General features: G+C 48.6%; 2 protein-coding genes across 6 annotated transcripts in view; one reads left to right on the top strand and one right to left on the bottom strand.

Annotated features, from left to right (window-relative positions):
* Positions 1-18,452, bottom strand: part of vash1 (vasohibin 1) — a 59,811-nt gene extending 41,359 nt beyond the window's left edge. For 3 of the 5 annotated variants that reach the window (XR_015080164.1, XR_015080163.1, XM_086002546.1), the window contains exons 1-2: positions 17,728-18,444; positions 1,478-1,566 (exon numbers count right to left, since the gene is read on the bottom strand). Coding sequence is in view for 2 of the 5 variants with exons in the window: in XM_086002546.1 (XP_085858672.1) it covers positions 1,478-1,566; positions 17,728-18,000 (362 nt within the window). In the remaining 3 variants the exon portion in view is untranslated. Of the gene's footprint in view, positions 1-1,477; positions 1,567-17,727 lie in introns of all 5 variants that reach the window. The other 2 variants (XR_015080162.1, XM_086002545.1) reach the window with 2 other exon arrangements.
* A 115-nt stretch (positions 18,453-18,567) lies between these two features.
* The window catches only part of LOC147108998 (tubulin polyglutamylase TTLL5-like), a 104,971-nt gene continuing 102,811 nt past the window's right edge, over positions 18,568-20,727 (top strand). Inside the window, exon 1 of the mRNA XM_086002543.1 lies at positions 18,568-19,405. The gene's annotated coding sequence lies outside the window, so the exon portion shown is untranslated. The remainder of the gene's footprint in view (positions 19,406-20,727) is intronic.

Genomic DNA, 20,727 nt, shown 5'->3' with positions numbered 1-20,727 from the left:
GGACAAAGCAGCCCGCTTGATTGGCACCCCATCCACCACCTTAAACATTCACTCCCTCCACCACCGGCGCACCGTGACTGCAGTGTGTCCCATCTACAAGATGCACTGCAGCAACTCGCCAAGGCTTCTTCGGCAGCACCTCCCAAATCCGTGACCTCTTCCACCTGAAGGACAAGGGCAGCAGGCGCATGGGAACACCATCACCTCCAAGTTCCCCTCCAAGTCACACACCATCTTGACTTGGAAATATATCGCCGATCCTTCATCATCGCTGGGTCAAAATCCTGGAACTCCCTCCCTAACAACACTGTGGGAGTACCTTCACCACACGGACTGCAGCTGTTCAAGAAGGCGGCTCACCACCACCTTCTCGAGGGCAATTAGGGATGGGCAATAAATGCTGGCCTTGCCAGCGACGCCCACATCCCATAAACAAATTTAAAAAACACTGTTGGGGGGGGGGGGGGGGGGGGGGGAAGATGGGGAAAAGATGACTTCAATTTCCCTTCCTTTGCCCATTGCAGTTGACATCATTTTTTGATCTCTGTTGGTCAGGGAAGTGAGGCTTTTACATTAAATTAAGGGCCCTTTGAACTCTTTATTTTTGTAATAGTACGTGAACTGAAGCTATATTGATTATACCAAGTGTCTCTCGTCATACTCAGCGTTCTGTATGTTTTGCCTACTGCAAAATAAAGCAGCTTACAAATAAAGCCAAACGTCGCCTTGCCTAGTGTTTAACTCAGTCCAGCTAGAGAGAGATTAAAGGAGTTCACGCGTTTAAGACAGAGATCCTGTCCAGATCACAACGGAGTTTCTTGGTTACAGTTCTGGGTCCAACCACCAGTGAGAGAGGGCAGTGAGAGTCAACTTTTGTCGAGCAGCAGGCAATCAGACCGCTCAAGGGAGAGACTGACACCATTGTGCCTCAGCAGATACCTGCAACCGATCTGAATTCGTAACACTGCCTATTCATCTCGCTGCTGTTTATGGGATGCCGCGGTGTGCTGAATGGCTGCCATGTTTGCCTACATCACAACAGTCACATTCATTGTGTGAAGCGCAATGAAACTTTTTGATGCGTTAAAAACTATACAAAAGAAAATATTGTCACTGCTGCAGAAGCAGGAAAAATAAAAGAAACTGCATCAGTTATTCGCCATATCGAGATGGGCGGCTCACATTTTTGCTTCACTATGTAATAATACAAATGATCAACATGCAACAGCCTGCTCCTTTTATACACCCCTTTCGGTGGGGCTGCGAGTGAAACTTCTTTAAGAATAACATGACAGCCCCCATCTCAGGCATGCTGTTTCAGGGACATGCGGAGCAGAGACCAGGCAATGCTTTGCAAAGAAAAAGGAATTACATTCTGTTTACTCCTGGCATCTTGCATTATCCCATTGCTGATAGACTGCCTGCAGACCGAGAACCCACTAGTGCATTCTAGCCTTCCTGTTGATCTGAAGGATACTGCAATTCCCTGGTGTATCTCTGTATGGCTTCCAGGCGGTCAGGGACGAGCGTGGACAGCTGAAATGTAGGCACACATGGCATTGGAATCTGAAAGCACAGGAAACGTGAAGAATTAAGTACATTTAAATGTGAACATCCAGAGTTCCTCAATGGCGCAGTGGATAACGGCACTGCCTGTGTGGCATGAAGCCATATAGAGTCGAGGATCCCAGGGTTAATCCACGGTATTTGTTGAATTACAGTACAAGGCATCAGTGCTCCCGGCTTAGGGAAGGAAAATAAAAGTAGGGTTCTTACTCCCAATTGCTAGCCAATGACTCCTGGTGGAAAGTGCACGTGAAGAGATATTGGGTGAAGGTGGGGTCAGGTTTAACTCCAGCAGAATAGGTTGCAAATACTCATTCCTTAAGCTGACACGTGAAGAATGGCAACTTGGAGGTATTGGAGAGAGCGCTCATGGAACCGTACCTGAGCAAGAGTTGGGATGTTCCGGGGGCAGAGGGGAAGGAGAGGACAGAAAGAACAGAGCTCTGTCAAAAGCAGCTTGCTGTGTGTACTTAATGTTATGTCCCACTATCTGCAGGAGAACCATGAAACCTTTGATAATACTCTGCCACTATCCAAATATAACCTTTGTTGTCACACAATAAACAGCAGATTTTCTGCATAAACAGCAGAACTAGGGAGCATTTCTTCATTCACATGTCTTTGAGTAAACTGGAATTAAAAGTACAACAGAAATGTTGCTACTGAAATGCTCCATTGTTAGCATGTCCCGGCTATCCTCCCGGTACAGTCCCCATCTTTCTTTCCTTAAGGCAGAGGGGCTGCAAACTTCAACATATCGGGTGCACAGATGGTCCAGTCACCCATTATCAAATTTGGCAGCCAAGTATTACCAGGTCTAGGTCTCTAGCTAAAAATCACCTACTACACCAAGATCATCCCAGAGTGCAAGGAGAACCCAATTCTCCATGACTAACTGCCTCCTGAAAACCACGTTCCCCAACCCCTCCAATACCAGAGCCTTTCAAGACGTTCCAAATGCTTTACAGCTAATTAAGTACTTTTGAAATGTAGTCACTGTTATAATGTAGGAAACGCGGCAGCCAATTTGTTCACAGCAAGATCTCACAAATAGCAATGAGATATTGACCAGATAATCTTTTTTAGCAATGTTGGCGGAGGGATAAATATTAGCCAGGACACCGGGGAGCACTCCCCTGCTCTTCTTCTAATAGTGCCGTAGGATCTGTTACACCCACCAGAGAGGGAAGACAAGGCCTTCTTTTAACATCTCATCCGAAAGACGGTACCTCAGACAGAGCAACACTCCTCCAGTACGGCAATGGAGTGTCAGCCTGGATTATGTGCTCAGATCCCTGGAGTGGGACTAGTCCACATCCTTCTGACTCAGAGGTCCGAGTGCTACCCACTGAGTCAAAGCTGAAACCCTGCTCCCAACCTCCCCTCCAGACCTCCGCCCATCGTAGCCCTGATCCAGTTACACTGCAGTTTCTACCCTATGCTCTTTCCTCACTCCTCCCATTCAGGAGACCCACCTCTTGCCCACTTGGTATCCTCCCCACTCAACTCCTGACCAACACTCCTTCTTGCTGTCTATGCTAACGGACATTATAAATGGCACCTTTTCCTGAGGCACGGTTCCTCTTTCTTTCAACAATGACATAACGCCCCACTCAAATAACCCACCTTCAAGCCATCTATCCTTTCCAATTGCTCCCTCATCTCTAAACTCCCTTTCCTCTTTAAAAATCCTTGAGGTTGTTATTGCCTTCCGGTTCTGTTCCCATCTCCCAAAATTCCACGTTGAAATTTTTCAGTTCAGCTCCTGGTCACAGAGCTGAGAACGCCATGGGTTAAGCCACAAACAACATTTGCTGCGATTGCCGTGGTGCTTTATCCCTCCAAGCCTTCCTCAACGTCTCTGCAGCATCTGATATGGTGTACCATGCCATCCTTCACCATTACCTCTCCTACAGCTCTGTGTGACTGCCATGCATGGTTCCAATCATACCTATCTGGACACAGCCAGCACATCTCCAGCAATGGCATCTCTTCCTGCCCTTGCACTGTCACCTCTCGAATCCCCCAAGGATCGATCCTTGGTTTACTCCTCTACACAATGCCCCTCAGAAACATAATCCACAGGCACCGAGTCAGTTTCCATATGCACGCTGATGACATCCAGCTCTACCTCGCTGCAACTTCTCTTGACTTCATCACCGTGTCGTGTCGGACATCAAGTTATGGATGAGGCACAACTTCCTCCAGCTGAACACCAGAAAGACTGAAGCCATTGTATTTTAGCCTCTTGCCAATGACTTCCTCCCCCTACCCAGCCACTCACTCAGGCTGGACTCAGCCTTGTGAAACCTTGGCGTCCTGTTCGACCGAGGGCTGAGCTTTCAACCCAACAACCTGTCGCCAAGACCGCTTATTTCAACTTGTGCAACATTGCTCGCTTCTGCCCCTAACTCAGCTTCTCCATAAGAACATAAGAAATAGGAACAGGAGTAGGCCAATCGGCCCCTCGAGCCTGCTCCGCCATTCAATAAGATCATGGCTGATCTGATCCTAACCGCCAATCCACTATCACAGAACCATCTCCTGAATCTAACAGAATTAGACACATGAAATAGGAGCAGGATCAGGCTACACGGCCCCTGGGCCCGCTCCGCTACCCACAGGGCCATGACCGATCCGAACCTAGACTCATGTCCAAATTCCTGCCTGCTCCCCGTAACCCTTAATTCCCTTTACTTCTAGGAAACTGTCTATTTCTGTTTTAAATTTATGTAATGATGTAGCTTCTACAGCTTTTTGGGGCAGCATATTCCATGGACCTACCACCCTCTGAGTGAAGTAGTTCCTCCTCATCTCAGTTTTGAAAGAGCAGCCCCTTATTCTAAGACTATGCCCCCTAGTTCTAGTTTCACCCATCATTGGGAACATCCTCCCCGCATCCACCCGATCCAACCCCTTCACAATCTTATATGTTTCTATAAGATCGCCTCTCATTCTTCTGAACTCCAATGAGTAGAGTCCCAATCTACTCAACCTCTCCTCATATGTCCATCCCCTCATCCCCGGGATTAACCGAGTGAACCTTCTTTGTACTGACTCGAGAGCAAGTATGTCTTTTCTTAAGTATGGACACCAAAACTGTACGCAGTATTCCAGGTGCGGTCTCACCAATACCTTGTACAACTGCAGCAATACCTCCCTATTTTTATATTCTATCCCCCTAGCAATGAAAGCCAACATTCCATCGGCCTTCTTAATCACTTGCTGCACCTGCATACTAACCTTTTGAGTTTCGTGCACCAGGACCCCCAGATCCCTTTGTATTTCAGTACTTTCCAGTTTCTTGCCATTAAGATAATAACTTGCTCTACGATTTTTCCTGCCAAAGTGCATAACCTCACACTTTCCAGTATTGTATTCCATCTGCCAAATCTCTGCCCACTTACTTAGCCTGTCTATGTCCCCTTGCAGGTTTTTTATGTCCTCCTCACTCACTACTTTCCCTCCCATCTTAGTATCATCTGCAAACTTTGATATGTTACACTCGGTCCCCTCCTCCAAATTGTTAATATAGATAGTAAAGAGTTGGGGACCCAGCACTGACCCCTGTGGAACACCACTAGTTACTGATTGCCAGTCTGAGAATGAACCATTTATCCCAACTCTCTGCCTTCTGTTAGATAGCCAATCCTCTATCCATGCCAGAATATTACCCCCAATCCCGTGATTTTTTATCTTAAGCAATAATCTTTTGTGTGGCACCTTGTCAAATGCCTTTTGAAAGTCTAAATACACTACGTCCACTGGTTCCCCTTTATCCACCCTATATGTTACTTCCTCAAAGAACTCCAGCAAATTTGTCAAACATGACATCCCCTTCATAAAACCATGCTGACTTTGTCCTATTAAATTATGATTATCCAAATGTCCTGTTACTGTCTCCTTAATAATGGACTCCAAAATTTTACCTACCACAGATGTTAGGCTAACCGGTCTATAGTTTCCAGCCTTCTGTCTACTGCCTTTTTTAAATAAGGGTGTTACATTCGCAGTTTTCCAGTCTGCCGGGACCTTTGCTGAGTCCAGGGAGTTTTGGAAAATTATTACCAATGCATCCACAATCCCTACCGCCACTTCCTTCAAGACCCTAGGATGTAAGCCATCAGGTCCAGGTGATTTATCCGCCTTGAGTCCCATTATTTTACCGAGTACCACTTCCTTAGTGATTTTGATTGTGTTTAGCTCCTCCCTGCCTTTAGCCCCCCGTTTGTCCAGTGTTGGGATATTCTTAGTGTCCTCTACTGTAAAGACTGATATAAAATATTCAGTGTTTTTGCCATCTCCATATTTCCCACCATTAATTTCCCGGTCTCATCCTCTAAGGGACCAACATTTACTTTAGCCACCCTTTTTCTTTTTATATAACTATAAAAACTCTTACTATCTGTTTTTATATTTTTTGCTAATTTACTTTCATAATCTATCTTCCCTTTCTTAATCAATCTTTTTGTTATTTTTTGCTGTCTTTTAAAGTTTTCCCAATCCTCTATCCTCCCACTAGATTTGGCTACCTTATATGCCCTTGTTCTTAGTCGAATACTATCCTTAATTTCTTTACTTAACCACGGATGGCTGTCTTTTCTTTTACACCCTTTTCTTCTCAGTGGAATATATATTTTTTGGAAGTTGTTAAATAACTCCTTAAATGTACACCACTGATCATGTATCGTCTTACCCTTTAATCTATTTTCCCAATCCACTCTACTCAATTCCGCTCTCATACCTTCATAGTCTCCTTTATTCAAGCTTAGCACGCTTGTTTGAGATCCAACCTTCTCACCCTCTAATTGAATATGGAATTGAACCATGTTATGGTCACTCATTCCAAGGGGATCCTTTACTAGGACATTTTTAATTAATCCTGTCTCGTTACACAGGACCAGATCTAAGGTTGCTTGCCCCCTGGTCGGTTCAGTTACATACTGCTCAAGAAACCCATCCCTAATACACTCAATGAACTCATCCTCAAGGCAGCCCTGCCCAATTTGATTTGTCCAGAGCGGGACTATAAAAGGCTCCAGAGACCAGGTAAGGCGTACCAGTCTCCGAACTCGGAACTCGGAGGGAAGGAGAGAGGTCAAAAGTAATCCAAGTGTGACATCACCAGAAAGCGGGTAAGTGATTGGTTGGTAAGTATTTCTCCCTTTTTAAGCTTAAATCTCTTTGGTTTATAGTTTCTAAGGTGCGATATTCATCATCTAGAATCGGGGCAGAGGGTATTTAAAAATATCAAATTTAATGAATTACATAGAATGGGAGATCAGGTGATGTGTTGCTGCTGCAATATGTGGGAGCTGGTGGACACCATTGATGCTCACGGTGATCACATTTGCAGTAAGTGTTGGCTGCTCGAGGAATTCCGGCTCCGTGTTGAAGAGCTGGAGTCCGAGCTTCAAACACTGAGACACATCAGGGAGGGGGAGAGTTACCTGGACTCTGTGTATCACGAGGTAGTCACACCAATTAGATTAATTAATTCAGATGTAGTCCGTGGCCAGGGTCAGGATGGTGTGACTAGAAGTGAGGCAGGTATGGGGATCCAGGAGGTAGTGTTGGAGGAGCCGCAGCCCTTGCACTTGTCCAACATGTTCGAGGCTCTTACTCCCTGTGAGGATGGGAACAGGGACTGCGGGGAGGATGAGCAACCTGGCCACAGCACCGTGGAGCGGGGGGCCATAAAAGAAATGTTGTAGTGGTAGGGGATAGTATCGTTAGGGGGATAGATAGAGTTCTTTGCAGCCGAGAGCGAGAGTCCCGAAGGCTGTGTTGCCTGCCCGGTGCCAGGGTTAAGGACATCTCCTCTGGACTGGAGAGAAACTTGGAGTGGGAGGGGGAGGATCCAGTTGTCGTGGTCCATGTTGGTACCAACGACATAGATAGGACAAGGAAGGAGGTTCTGCTGAGGGAGTTTGAGCAGCTAGGGGCCAAATTAAAAAGCAGAACCACAAGGGTAATAATCTCTGGATTATTAGCTGAGCCACGAGCGAATTTGGCTAGGACAAATAAAATTAGAGAGTTAAATACGTGGCTCAAAGACTGGTGTGGGAGAAATGGGTTTTGCTTCCTGGGACACTGGCACCAGTACTGGGGCAGGAGGGAGCTGTTCCATTGGGACGGGCTTCACTTGGCCAGTGCTGGGACTAGAGTCCTGGCAAATCGAATAACTAGGGCTGTAGAGAGGGCTTTAAACTAACTAGTGGGGGGGAGGTTCCTAGAGAGCAAATAATAAAAATGACAACAGAGAAGGTCATAGACTTAGGTAGCAGTGGGGAAATTAAAAACCAGAGCGTGTCAGGAAGGGGCAGAAGGTATGGAGTAAAAGGTAAAGTAATAAAAAGGGCAAAAGCAGGAACTAAGTGTCACAAAACATATTTGAAAGTTCTCTATCTGAATGCACGTAGCATTCGTAACAAAATAGACGAGTTAATGGCACAAATAACTACATATGGGTATGATCTTGTGGCCATTACAGAAACATGGCTGCAGGGTGACAATGCCTGGGAATTAAACATACCAGGTTATTTAACGATCAGGAAGGACAGGCAGGAAGGAAGGGGAGCTCATAAAGATGGCGGCGCGCATGGACGCAGCGGCTTTGTCTCTCCCGAGACTGAGCGTTTTCACCCTCCTTCTGAGTCTCTTCTGGACTCTGCTGATTCGGGAATTAAAGGCTGACCTACCGTACAGCCGGCAGACGCTCCTCGACATCGGGGCCGACTGCGTGCGGCTTACACTCGGCGACATCGATCTGCCTCCCGACATTGCCCGACCCCCGGGACCAGCGTGGCGTCCTTCCCCAGCCGGAAGTCAGCGCAGACCGCGCAGGGAACGCAAGCAGAAGCGGGGTAAGAGGGCAGGTATCCAAAACAGGCTGAAGAGGGCCCCACACAAACCCTCCCTCCCAAGTATTTTCCTGGCCAACGTCAGGTCACTGGAGAACAAAATGGATGAGATCAAACTGGATCTCTCCACACAGAAAAGGACAAAGGATTGCTGCGCCATGATCTTCACAGAGACCTGGCTGAACAACGGCATCCCTGACACCACCATCCAACTAGAAGGACGCACGGTCTTCCGCGCCGACAGAACTGCAGACTCCGGTAAGAGCAAGGGAGGCGGTTTGTGCATTTACACTAACAATGCCTGGTGCACTAACACGGACATAATCGATAGATCCTGTTCGGCTGATTTGGAATTCCTCATGGTAAGGTGCAGACCCTTCTACCTGTCTCGGGAATTCACGGCTGTTATCATCACTGCGGTCTACATCCCACCACATGCTAATGCCAAACTAGCACTGAAGGACCTCTACAGGGCCATCAGCGAACAACAAACTGCGCACCCAGACAGAGCCTTTATCGTCGCGGGGGACTTCAATCACATAAACCTCAAAACTGTACTACCGAAATTCCACCAGAATGTCTCCTGCCCCACAAGAGGGGAGAACACACTGGATCAAGTCTACACGAGCATTGTAGACGCTTATAAGGCCATTCCCTGCCCCCACCTTGGGAAGTCTGACCACCTCTCCCTGTTTCTAGCCCCGGCATACAAACCGCTCATCAAAAGAGTGAGAACATCAGTGAGATCAGTGAAAGTATGGCCAGAGGGGGCAGTATCGGAGCTTCAGGATTGCTTCGAACACACTGATTGGAGCATGTTTGCCCATAATGACATCGAGGAATACGCATCCACAGTGCTATTCTATATCAACAGCTGCATCGAGGTCGTCACGACCCATAAAAATATCAGGACATACCCCAACCAGAAACCCTGGATGAACAGAGAGGTCCGCTCACTGTTGAAAGCACGCGACGCAGCATTTCAATCTGGCGACGCGGCGGCTTACAGTGCAGCTAGGACCAACCTAAAAAAAGGTATCAGGACTGCCAAAAGGAAACAGACACTGCGGATAGAGGATCACTTCCGCAACAACTCGGACCCCCGGCGCATGTGGCAAGGCATCCAGTCCATCACTGACTACAAGGGCAAAAACACCAGCCCCCCGGTCAGCGATGCCTCCCTTCCGGAGGAGCCTAACAACTTCTACGCTCGCTTCGACAGGGACAACAGGGAGCCGGCTACCAAAGCCTTGCCACCCCCAGAAGACCAGGTGCTCACTCTGTCGACCTCCGACGTAAGGGGTGTTCTACGCAGAGTTAACACACGAAAGGCTGCTGGACCGGATAGCATCCCTGGACGGGTACTCAAGGAATGTGATCAGCTGGCTGATGTCTTCGCCGCCATCTTCAATCTGTCATTGGCCCAGGCAGTAGTCCCTACATGCTTCAAGACCGCTACCATTATTCCTGTGCCAAAACAAACGGCTGTGACGTGCCTGAACGACTATCGACCTGTCGCACTCACACCCATCATAATGAAGTGTTTCGAGAGACTGGTCTTAGCCCACATCAAAGCCAGTGTTCCTGCCTCCCTTGACCAACACCAGTTTGCCTATCGTGCAAACAGATCAACGGAGGATGCAATCACAACTGCTCTACACTCGGCACTGAACCACCTAGATGGTAAGGAGACCTACATCAGAATGCTGTTCATAGACTACAGCTCAGCATTCAACACTATCGTCCCCAACAAGCTGGCCACCAAACTCCAAACTCTTGGCCTGAACACTTCCCTCTGCAACTGGACCCTGGACTTCCTAACAAACAGACCCCAGTCTGTCAAATTAGGTAACCACACCTCCCCCCCCCTGACCCTGAACACGGGGGCCCCACAAGGATGTGTGCTGAGCCCCCTCCTCTACTCCCTCTTCACCCACGACTGTGTGGCTGTTAATGGTTCCAACACCATCATCAAGTTTGCGGATGACACCACGGTGGTAGGCCAGATCACCAACAACGATGAGTCAGCCTACAGGGAGGAGGTCCAGCATCTCGTGAAGTGGTGCGCCGATAACAACCTGGCCCTTAACATCAAGAAAACCAAAGAAATCATTGTGGACTTCAGGAAGTCCAAAGGCGGAAGTCACACCTCCATCCACATCCATGGGGCTGTGGTGGGAAGGGTGGACAGCTTTAAGTTCCTCGGAGTCCACATCACGGAAGACCTCTCCTGGTCACTCAACACCTCCTCGCTGGTGAAGAAGGCCCAGCAGCGCCTTTATTTCCTAAGGAGGCTGAAGGGATGTAACCTGTCACCCCTGATCCTCTCTAACTTTTACCACTGCACTATAGAAAGCATCCTGACAAACTGTATCACGGTATGGTATGGCAGCTGTAGCTACTGTGACCGGAAAGCCCTGCAGCGGGTAGTCAAAACTGCCCAACGAATTACCGGCACCCGGCTACCAACCATAGAGCACATATACCAGAAACGCTGTCTACGGAGGTCACGGTCCATCACCAAAGACCCTACCCACCCCAGCCACGGTCTGTTCGCCCTCCTGCCATCTGGGAGACGCTACAGATGCATTCGCACCCGTACGACCAGATTTAGGAACAGCTTCTTTCCCAGGGCTGTCATCCTACTGAACTCCACAAATAAACTCTAAAGCCTGCACATCTGCCAATGCACTTTATTAGGGTTATGTTTATGTTAATGTATTACAAGCCAAATGTATGTTGAATGTTTAAATGTCTTAATCTAAATGTACACTCTCGGGAGCCGCAAGCCTACATTTCGTTGTACTACACTTGTGCACTAACAATGACAATAAAAGTTGATTTGATTTTGATTTGAGGTGGGGTGGCTATGTTAATAAAGGAAGGAATCACTGTAATACAGAGAAATGATATTGGGTCAAAAGATCAGGATAATGAAACAGTTTGGGTGGAGATAAGGGATAATAAGGGGAAAAAAAGCACTAGTGGGCGTAGTCTATAGGCCTCCGAACAGTTGCAACTCTGTTGGACGGAGTATCAATCAGGAAATAGTTGAGACTTGTAATAAGGGAACATCTATAATTATGGGGGATTTTAACTATCCACCACTCAAGTCCTTACCTATGCTTTTGTCACCTCTAGATATTATTAAACTGTCCTTCTTGCTGTCCTTCCGTTCTCCATAAACTCCAACTTGTCCAAAACTTGCCTGTATCCTGTCCTGCACCGCATCCCGCTTTCCTATTATCCCCCTCCTCACTGATCTGCATTAGTTCCCATTGCCCAATATACTAAATTTCTCAAATGCAAAACCCTCCACGGCCTTGCCCCACCCTATCGTGACAATCTTCTCCTCCCGACATGGCCCCTCTGAAAACCCATTGAATCTCTCCCTCCATGGTTCAGCCTCCATTTTCTATCTATTTCCAATTGTGAAGCGCCTTGAGATGTTGGTTATGTTAATGGCACTGCATAAATATAATTTGTAAGAGAAAAAAAAAAATCGATCTTCGCTGAAGGGCTAAACATTTGGAATAATCTACTGAGAAAGGTAGTGGAGTTAAAGCCTTTGGGGAGTGCAGCTGGGTGTTAGGCTGGGTGTGAAACGGCAGGGCAGGCGGCCACTCCATCTTTGGAGCCATTGCAGCTGTGCCAGTTAGTGTTCTGGAGGAATGAGAGCCCTTTTTCCATCCTTGACTGCTTATACTGTCTGGAGCCAGCCAACAAATCACGTGATTCAATTTTAATTGCGCCCTTAGCCCGCTAGTCAAGGATGTGTGTATTCAAGTCGATTTTCAGGACACTAGAGGTTAAACATTGGCTGGGGAAAAAGAGAAAATCAACCATGGTTCTCTTGCAACCAGCCATAAGTGGAAAGTATGGTTGTGTCTGGCTGGGACAGGACTGGATTTGGTTGTGATGCCCCCACAGCCAAATAACCTGTTTATACTTGCTCAGTCGGCTCAATACAAAGGATGGCCATTAGAGGACCCGAGGACTATACCATGGCAGTGATTAATCTCCTTAAAAAATTAGCAACATTTATAAAGCACAGGGGCTTTTTCTGTATTCCTGAAGACGGTTGTGAGCTTAAACTTAATAATCTAAAAAGTTAAAAGTGAGTTAACAAACAGACTGCAATCTGCGGACAAATGTCCACGGCGAGCTTTATCTACGGTTAATGTTCAGTAATGCCAGCGATAGTACGATAGCAAAATACTGCAGATGTTGGAAATCCGAAATAACAACAGAAAATGCTGGAAAAACTCAGCAAGTCAGGCAACATCCGTGGAGAGAAATTTGAGTTGACGTTTCGGGTTTGACCCTTCTTCAAAACTGGAGAGAAAAGGAACTAGATCGAAGGCAGGGCTGCGATCGGACAAAAGAATAAAAGAACCAAAAGAAGTAAAAGAGATTAGAAGCTAGACGAGATGGTAATAGGCTGTGATTAGGTGTAAAGTGTACTGGCAGGGCAAAAGATAGCTGCCAGGTGTGAGAGAGAAACAAAAGGAAAGGGGGGGGGGGGGGGGGGGGGGAAAGGAAAGGAGTGGAAAAATATAAGTGAAAATGAAATGGGGGCCGAGGTTATGATCTGAAATTGTTGAACTCGATATTGAGACCGGAAGGCTGCAGAGTGCCTAATCGGAAGATGAGGTGCTGTTCCTCGAGTTTACGTTGAGCTCCTCCGTTCAGTCCGTAAGGGTGACCCCGAGATTCCGGTCGCCTGTCATTTCAATTCACCGCTCCATTCCCACTCGGACCTCACCGTCCTTGGCCTCTTGTACTGTTCCACGGAAGCTCAACGTAAACTCGAGGAACAGCACCTCATCTTCCGATTAGGCACTCTGCAGCCTTCCGGTCTCAATATCGAGTTCAACAATTTCAGATCATAACCTCGGCCCCCATTTCATTTTCACTTATATTTTTCCACTCCTTTCCTTTCCCCCCCCCCTTTCCTTTTGTTTCTCTCTCACACCTGGCAGCTATCTTTTGCCCTGCCAGTACACTTTACACCTAATCACAGCCTATTACCATCTCGTCTAGCTTCTAATCTCTTTTACTTCTTTTGGTTCTTTTATTCTTTTGTCCGATCGCAGCCCTGCCTTCGATCTAGTTCCTTTTCTCTCCAGTTTTGAAGAAGGGTCAAACCCGAAACGTCAACTCAAATTTCTCTCCACGGATGTTGCCTGACTTGCTGAGTTTTTCCAGCATTTTCTGTTGTTATGCCAGCGATAGTGTTGTATTGTCAAAGAGTGCAATAGTGTTGTGCTAGTATATAGTACTATACAGGAACTGGAGCACTTCTTCCCAAACGCGGGAAGAATCCTACTAACTGTGGAACACACATAGATCTCATACAGCATGTCTGCTCTAAACCCAGCTCTGATGAACGTAACAAAGTTTCACTCTCTTTCAGATGCTGACGGGCCTGCTGTGTACCTCCAGCATTTACACGGGTGTATTTGGGTGGGCTCATTTACTGATACCACCAACTCTCCCCCTCATCACGTATCTACAGCCAGCCACTTCGACTCCCGAGGTGAGCTTGTGCAGTTGTTGTCAATTTGCTGTGCGTTTCTATCCATTTTATTAAACCTACAATAAAAATAAACTCCTACTACCGGCCGCAACTGGCGGCAGAACGCTGGTTACTGCGCACTAACCTGTACCAACTCTTTACTGCAGTGACAACATTATTTGAAGCAACTGTAGTACATCTTTGCATCACAAGATAATTACGCAGAGAAAGGCCATTCGGCCCATCTTCATTTATCTATCCAGAATAGCCCTACAGTCCTCCCATTGCAGCATCCAACTGTTTCTTACACAAGTCCAGGATTTTCACCTCCGCTCCTCTATCCGAGAGTCCACTCCATATGTTGATCACTCTCTGTGTGAACAACTTCCTGATAGCAGTTCTAAATTTACTTCTTACTGGTTTGAACCAATGTCTCCCTGTCCTACTCTACCAATTCAATTTAAAGGGAACACCAAAGCTATAGTCTTCAGCCCCTGTCTCAAGCTCTGTATCCTCACCAACGATTCCATCGCCCTCCTCAGCCAGTTTCTCAGGTTGAACCAGGCTGTTCACAGCCTCAACGTCCTATCTAACCCTGAACTGAGCTTCTGACCCCATATCCTCTCTGTCACAAAGACTTGTGCCTCCCCAATGTCATCCCACCTCCACCCTGCCTCAGGCCATGTGGTGCTGAAATCTTCATCCAAGTATTTGTCACCACCAGATTCAACTATTCCAATGTTCACCACCCTTCATAAACTTCAGCTCATCCAAACTCTGCTGCCTGTATCCTATCCAGAGCAAGATCCCACTCACCTATCACCCGTGATTGCTGATCTACACTGGCTCCCGGTCCCCAATGCCTCCAATTTTAAATTCTCATCTGTCTTTAAAACCTTTCATGGCCTTACCCCTCCCTATTCCTGTAACCACCTCCAACCCTACAATCTTCCAAGAACTCTGCGACCCTCCAACTCTGGCCTCTTAAGCATTCCTCTCTCCCTTCACCTTGTACAGCCGTACCTTCAGCCACTGAGGCCTTATGCTCTGAAATTCCCTCCCTACACCGCCTCCTTTAAGACCACGAGGAAAGATTGGAGAGGCTGGAGTTGCTTTCTTTGGAGTAGAGGAGGGTGAGGGCAGACTTAATTGAGGTATATAAAATTATGAGGGGCCAAGATAGAGTGGATAGGAAGAAGCTATTTCCCTTAGCAGAGAGGTCAATAACTATAGGGCATAGATTTAAAGTAATTGGTAGAAGGATTCGAGGGGAGTTGAGAACTTTTTTCACCCAGAGGGTGGTGGGGGTCTGGAACTCACTGCCTGAAAGGGTGGTAGTGGCAGAAACCCTCATCACATTTAAAAAGTACTTGGATATGCACTGGAAGTGCCGTAACCTGCAGGGCTACGGACCAAGAGTGGGAAAGTGGGATTAGGCTGGAGAGCTCTTTGTTGAACGGCACAGGCACGATGGGCCGAATGGCCTCCTTCTGCGCTGTAAATTTCTATGAACATCCTCCTTAAAAGACACCTCTTTGGCTTGGCGTCCAATTTTGTCTGATCGTGCTTCTACATTAAAGACACTATATAAATGCAAGTTGTTAGAACATAAGAAATAGGAGCAGGAGTCGGCTATTCGGCCCCTCAAGCCTGTTCTGTCATTCAATATGATCATGGCCGATTCCCTTAATATTCAAAAATCTTATCACTCTCTGTCTTGAATATACTCACTGACTGAGCCTCCACAGCCCTCTGCGGTAGAGAATTCCAAAGATTCACCGCCCTCAGTGAAGAAATTTCTCCTCATCTCAGTCCTAAATGTCCGGCCCCTTATTCGGAGACTGTGACCCCTGGCTCTAGACTCCCCGGCCAGGGGAAGTTGTTGTTGTAAAGTACTATTTCCAAATTACATTTTCCATTCCTTTAATTTGCTTATATTCTGTAAGATCACCTCTCAAGCACTTCCTTTCTACTTTGAAAAGCCTAAATTTCTCCAATGCTTTTTGTCATAACTCACACCTCTGACACTGGGGCTCAGCCTTGTGTCTCTTCTCTTCACTGCACTGCCTCCAGTGCTTGAACGTCCTTGATGTCTTAGTGACCAGAACTGAACACAGTGCTCAAGGGCGTGGTCTAATCAGAGGACTGTACAATTTGTACAAGACTGTTTCAGCTTTGTAGTCTAACAGATTGCTGCTCTGGACTGGTTGGACAGATGAAGTGTCGGGTCTGAAAGACTCCTAGGCCTCTTTGAACTTTATCCTAAGCTATTGAGACACCATACACGGAGTATGTGTGTACTTTCTGTTTTCCTTCCTATGTACTTTACACTTGTCTACGTTAAATTTCATCTGCCATTGTTCTGCCCACTTAAATATTTCATCCATCTGATTCTGTAATTTCTCAGCTGCCTCCGCTCCGTTCTATAGCCCTTCCTAGTTTAGGATCTGGAAATGTGACCACTTTGCATTGGATTTCTGAACCCAAGTCATTGATTTAAATTAGATACAGTAGCTGTCCCAGCTCTGAGCCCAAGGTACCCCAGTTAGTGCTTCGCCCCAACCCCGATCAGAAGCTGCTGGAGAAACCAAAAGAGAAATGCTGCTTTAAATATTAATGAGTAATATTTACAGTAACTCCAACAGGCCTAAGAATTTAAAATATGCCTTCAGCAGATTTACTGCAAATAAAAAACTGAAAATGTAAAATTTTTCATAAAGGATTCCTTGCTTTTTCTAAACCTTGTTAGCATTTCACTGAACTGCCCAATTAGAGACATTCCAACAGCTGCAATGTTCAGTGGCATTGAATTCAACACTGGGTGAGTAACAGAATACAAGTGGATTTCTTTTGTTACACAGCTGGAGCGGTTTACATTGGGTGTTTCTGCATCGGAGGATTCAGTCTTCACTGTTCATACAGATTATCATCCACAAAAACACCGTGCAATTATTCTTCCATTCGTGCTAAAGATCTGCAATTTTCAGGGGAAAAATTGTTGTTTTCTGCATTGAATTCTGGTCTCAAGCCAGAACATAACAGCGGACACTTCTGTGCTATACCTGGATCGGCATGGCATATCAGCGATGCCGCACGCACAAAGTTCCTTAACACAGTTTGGCTATCGTGGGAGGAGGCAATGGGCAGAAGGGCACCACTTTACAAAAGGGAAGGACAGCAAAAAAAAAAACCAAAAAGGGCGAGGCAAACTGGGGTGTTCTCATTGCCCTGGCGAGTAGCTGGTTTCACGCCAGCAAGAGGCCTGGGAACAGGTTACATCCGCTCAGCCGCAGACCACTGCGTGGGACGCGAAAGAAATATAGATAAAACCAGTGAGGAAAAATAATACATTAGACAGCAAAGAGGACAGGTTACATGGTGCATAGATCTTCAACATAGGCATGTCACACAGCTTCTAATTCAGCATTAAAGTTTCAAAAGATACATTAATTAAAAAACTTTCACAACAGTCGAAGTAAATCCAACAACACCAAAGCTGGAAAGCCACTTAATTTGAATAAAATTTTAAAAAAATCAACCAGAAAGCTTGAAGCTTTGTTTCAGCCTGAAACAGCTTAAACCTGGCACACAGGGAACACAGAACTTGTCTGTTTAACATTCAAAACATCCATCTGAATAATTTGGTTTGGATTGTTTCATTGAGTATGGAAATCCAAAGCATTCCATTGGCCAAACTGATTCACAAACCCGCTGGCGGGTTTAAGCTGTTGAAGGGTATAGTAACAGTGCATAATTTGAAAGTTGGGATGATGAAGTCACCTTGGGGAGATACGGCAATCCCCGAATTCTTTGCACCATCTTCTCTCCTTCGGGGTGGATCTTAGCAACGTGCTTCCACATCCTGTCCCAGGTGGCCTCGTTGACAGGCAATCCCCCTCGGTTTATGTAGAAAGGAACCCCTTCATCCCGGAATTCCTCATCACCATCCTCGTCCTGGTCCTCTTCTCTCAAGAGATGCCTCTCTACGCTGACAGGACCCACGCTGGCTGACCTCCGCCTAACAAAGGAACCATCTCCTCTCCCCCCTGGCATTGCTAATGTTTTTAAACTTAAATAAAAAATTCCCTCCTTCCCTCACTTACTTACTTTGACAATAGCCTTGCAGCACAGATCAACATGGTGCAGTGCATTAATACTAAACTGTACAAAATAAATTAACTGAAAAAAAATTGCCAAATGCAGTTCTTAAAAAAAAGACCATTGATATGAAGATTCCTTATAAAAGATTTTAAAACAATCAAAAGGTCAATAGATGCAGATTAATTAAAAAAAATACTGCATAGTCAATAAATTAATGAAAAAGCTGCAGCGAGTGGGGCGTGCTGACCAGTGCTGTGCCCCTTGCAGTGCCCCTCCATGCCTGCCCAATGCCAGCTCCCAGCTCCAGCTCCCAGCCCTCAGTCTTCGCTCCTGTCGCTCATTGTATCCACTCGCCCCGCCCACTCCCAGCCTTCCCCAACGCCCATTGGTCAGATTGCCAGCTGGGGCGGGGGGAAGGGCAAGGCAGCGCATGCGCACATCCCGTTTCATGGACTCTCTCTCTCTCTCCCCCCCCCCCCCCCCCCCCCCCTTGAGCATTACGTCACCATTTGCTTCAAGCCTCTAACCCCCCCCCACCCGGGGTAAACCTGAGCTGAACAAGATCCACCCGGCGGGCTGGGGTCTGAGAGGTTTTTTCGGGTTGATTGTGAGAGAGAAAGCCGGTCGGGGCGGCCACACCGAGTGGCGGGCTCCGAAGCGCCGCCCGCCAGACTTCACACTTCAGGCGTTCGCCCAATTCATGATTTATTAATCACACCTCCAGCAGTGGTTGTTTTACACGACGTCTGCACTAAACTGTTCTCATCATAGGTCGAATTACCTTTTATTATTTTTTTGCCTTTTCACTAAATTCCTTTCTCTCTAAACCTCGCTGAACTGCACATGCGCCGCAAACCCAATGCATGGTGGGAAATGTAGTTCATTGGCCGAGGGATTCCTTTTTTCGGCAATTAAAAACTGCATCACTCGTTTCAGTAATTATTTGTTTCAACCTATTAATGATAATGACTTTTTGACGCCCTTGATAAATATTTTGAAAGTAAAAGATGTTTGACGCATGCGCAGTACCGAGTGGGCTACTGGATGGCGCAGGCGCACTGTTGTTAACCGCTATGCTCTGTGGTTTGCGGAGGCGCACTGTCCCAGTCAGTGCGCGGGTCTGTGCTGTGCGCAGGCGCACTGTAACCCTTCAGTGCGCGCTGAGTTGTTGTGGGCGTGCTTCTAGCGCAGGCGCAGAGCGGCGCCCTGGAGTAGTTGGCGCAGGCGCGGTAGGCGGGCCGGTTGGTAAGGGAACGGCGGGCGCTGAGGCTGCTGTAGTTACCAGGGGAGACGGCGTGAAGCGTGTCCGGGCGGCAAGATCAGCCTGACACCGGCGGCAAGGAGGGCAACCAAACAGGTAAAGGAGAGAAAGCTGATTCCCCCAGACTACAGTCGGTGAGGGGCCGCTCCTCACTTTTCATTGAATGTGTAAGAGGTGAAAGTTAGTCCCAGACTGGGGCCTGCTTTTCCGAGCGGGGAGCAGCCCTCAGTGCCCCCGGGTCAGTGCCTCAGGTCAGTGCCCCCGGTCCAGTGCCCCCCAGGTCAGTGCCCCCAGGTCAGTGCCCCCGGGTCAGTGCCTCAGGTCAGTGCCCCCAGGTCAGTACCCCCTGGTCCAGTGCCCCCGGCCCAGTGCCCCTGGGTCAGTGCCCCCGGGTCAGTGCCCCAGTCCAGTGCCCCCAGGTCAGTGCCCCCCGGTCAGAGCCCCAGGTCAGTGCCCCCCGGTCAGAGCCCCAGGTCAGTGCCCCCCGGTCAGAGCCCCAGGTCAGTGCCCCCCGGTCAGTGCCCCAGGTCAGTGCCCCCCCGGTCCAGTGCCCCCAGGTCAGTCCCCCCAGTCAGTGCCCCCGGGTCAGTGCCTCAGGTCAGTGCCCAGGTCAGTGCCCCCCGGTCAGTGCCCCCGGGTCAGGCCCCCCGGTCAGTGCCCCCGGGTCAGGCCCCCCGGTCAGTGCCCCCGGGTCAGTGTCCCCGGGTCAGAGCCCCAGGTCAGTGCCCCCCGGTCAGTGCCCCAGGTCAGTGCCCCCCCGGTCCAGTGCCCCCCCGGTCCAGTGCCCCCAGGTCAGTCCCCCCAGTCAGTGCCCCCGGGTCAGTGCCCCAGGTCAGTGCCCCAGGTCAGTGCCCCCCGGTCAGTGCCCCCGGGTCAGTGCCCCTGGTCAGTGCCCCTGGGTCAGTGCCCCAGTCCAGTGCCCCCAGGTCAGTGCCCCCCAGTCAGTGCCCCCGGGTCAGTGCCCCCCGGTCAGTGCCCCCCCGGGTCAGTGCCCCCAGGTCAGTGCCCCTGGTCAGTGCCCCCGGGTCAGTGCCCCTGGGTCAGTGCCCCAGGTCAGTGCCCCCCCGGGTCAGTGCCCCCGGTCCAGTGCCCCCGGTCCAGTGCCCCCGGGTCAGTGCCCCTGGGTCAGTGCCCCCTGGGTCAGTGCCCCCCCGGGTCCGTGCCCCGGGTCCAGTGCCCCTGTCCGTGCCCCGGGTCCAGTGCCCCTGTCCGTGCCCCTGTCCGTGCCCCGGGTCCAGTGCCCCTGTCTGTGCCCCTGTCCATGCCCCTGTCCGTGCCCCGGGTCCAGTGCCCCTGTCTGTGCCCCGGGTCCAGTGCCCCTGTCCGTGCCCCGGGTCCAGTGCCCCTGTCCAGTGCCCCTGTCCGTGCCCCGGGTCCAGTGCCCCTGTCCGTGCCCCGGGTCCGTGCCCCAGTTCACT

This window comes from Somniosus microcephalus, chromosome 12 (genome assembly GCF_052327205.1).
Source record: "Somniosus microcephalus isolate GS21.2 chromosome 12, FLI_Smic_1.0, whole genome shotgun sequence".
Classification (NCBI taxonomy): domain Eukaryota; kingdom Metazoa; phylum Chordata; class Chondrichthyes; order Squaliformes; family Somniosidae; genus Somniosus; species Somniosus microcephalus.
This window is presented reverse-complemented; position numbering and strand designations above follow the sequence as displayed.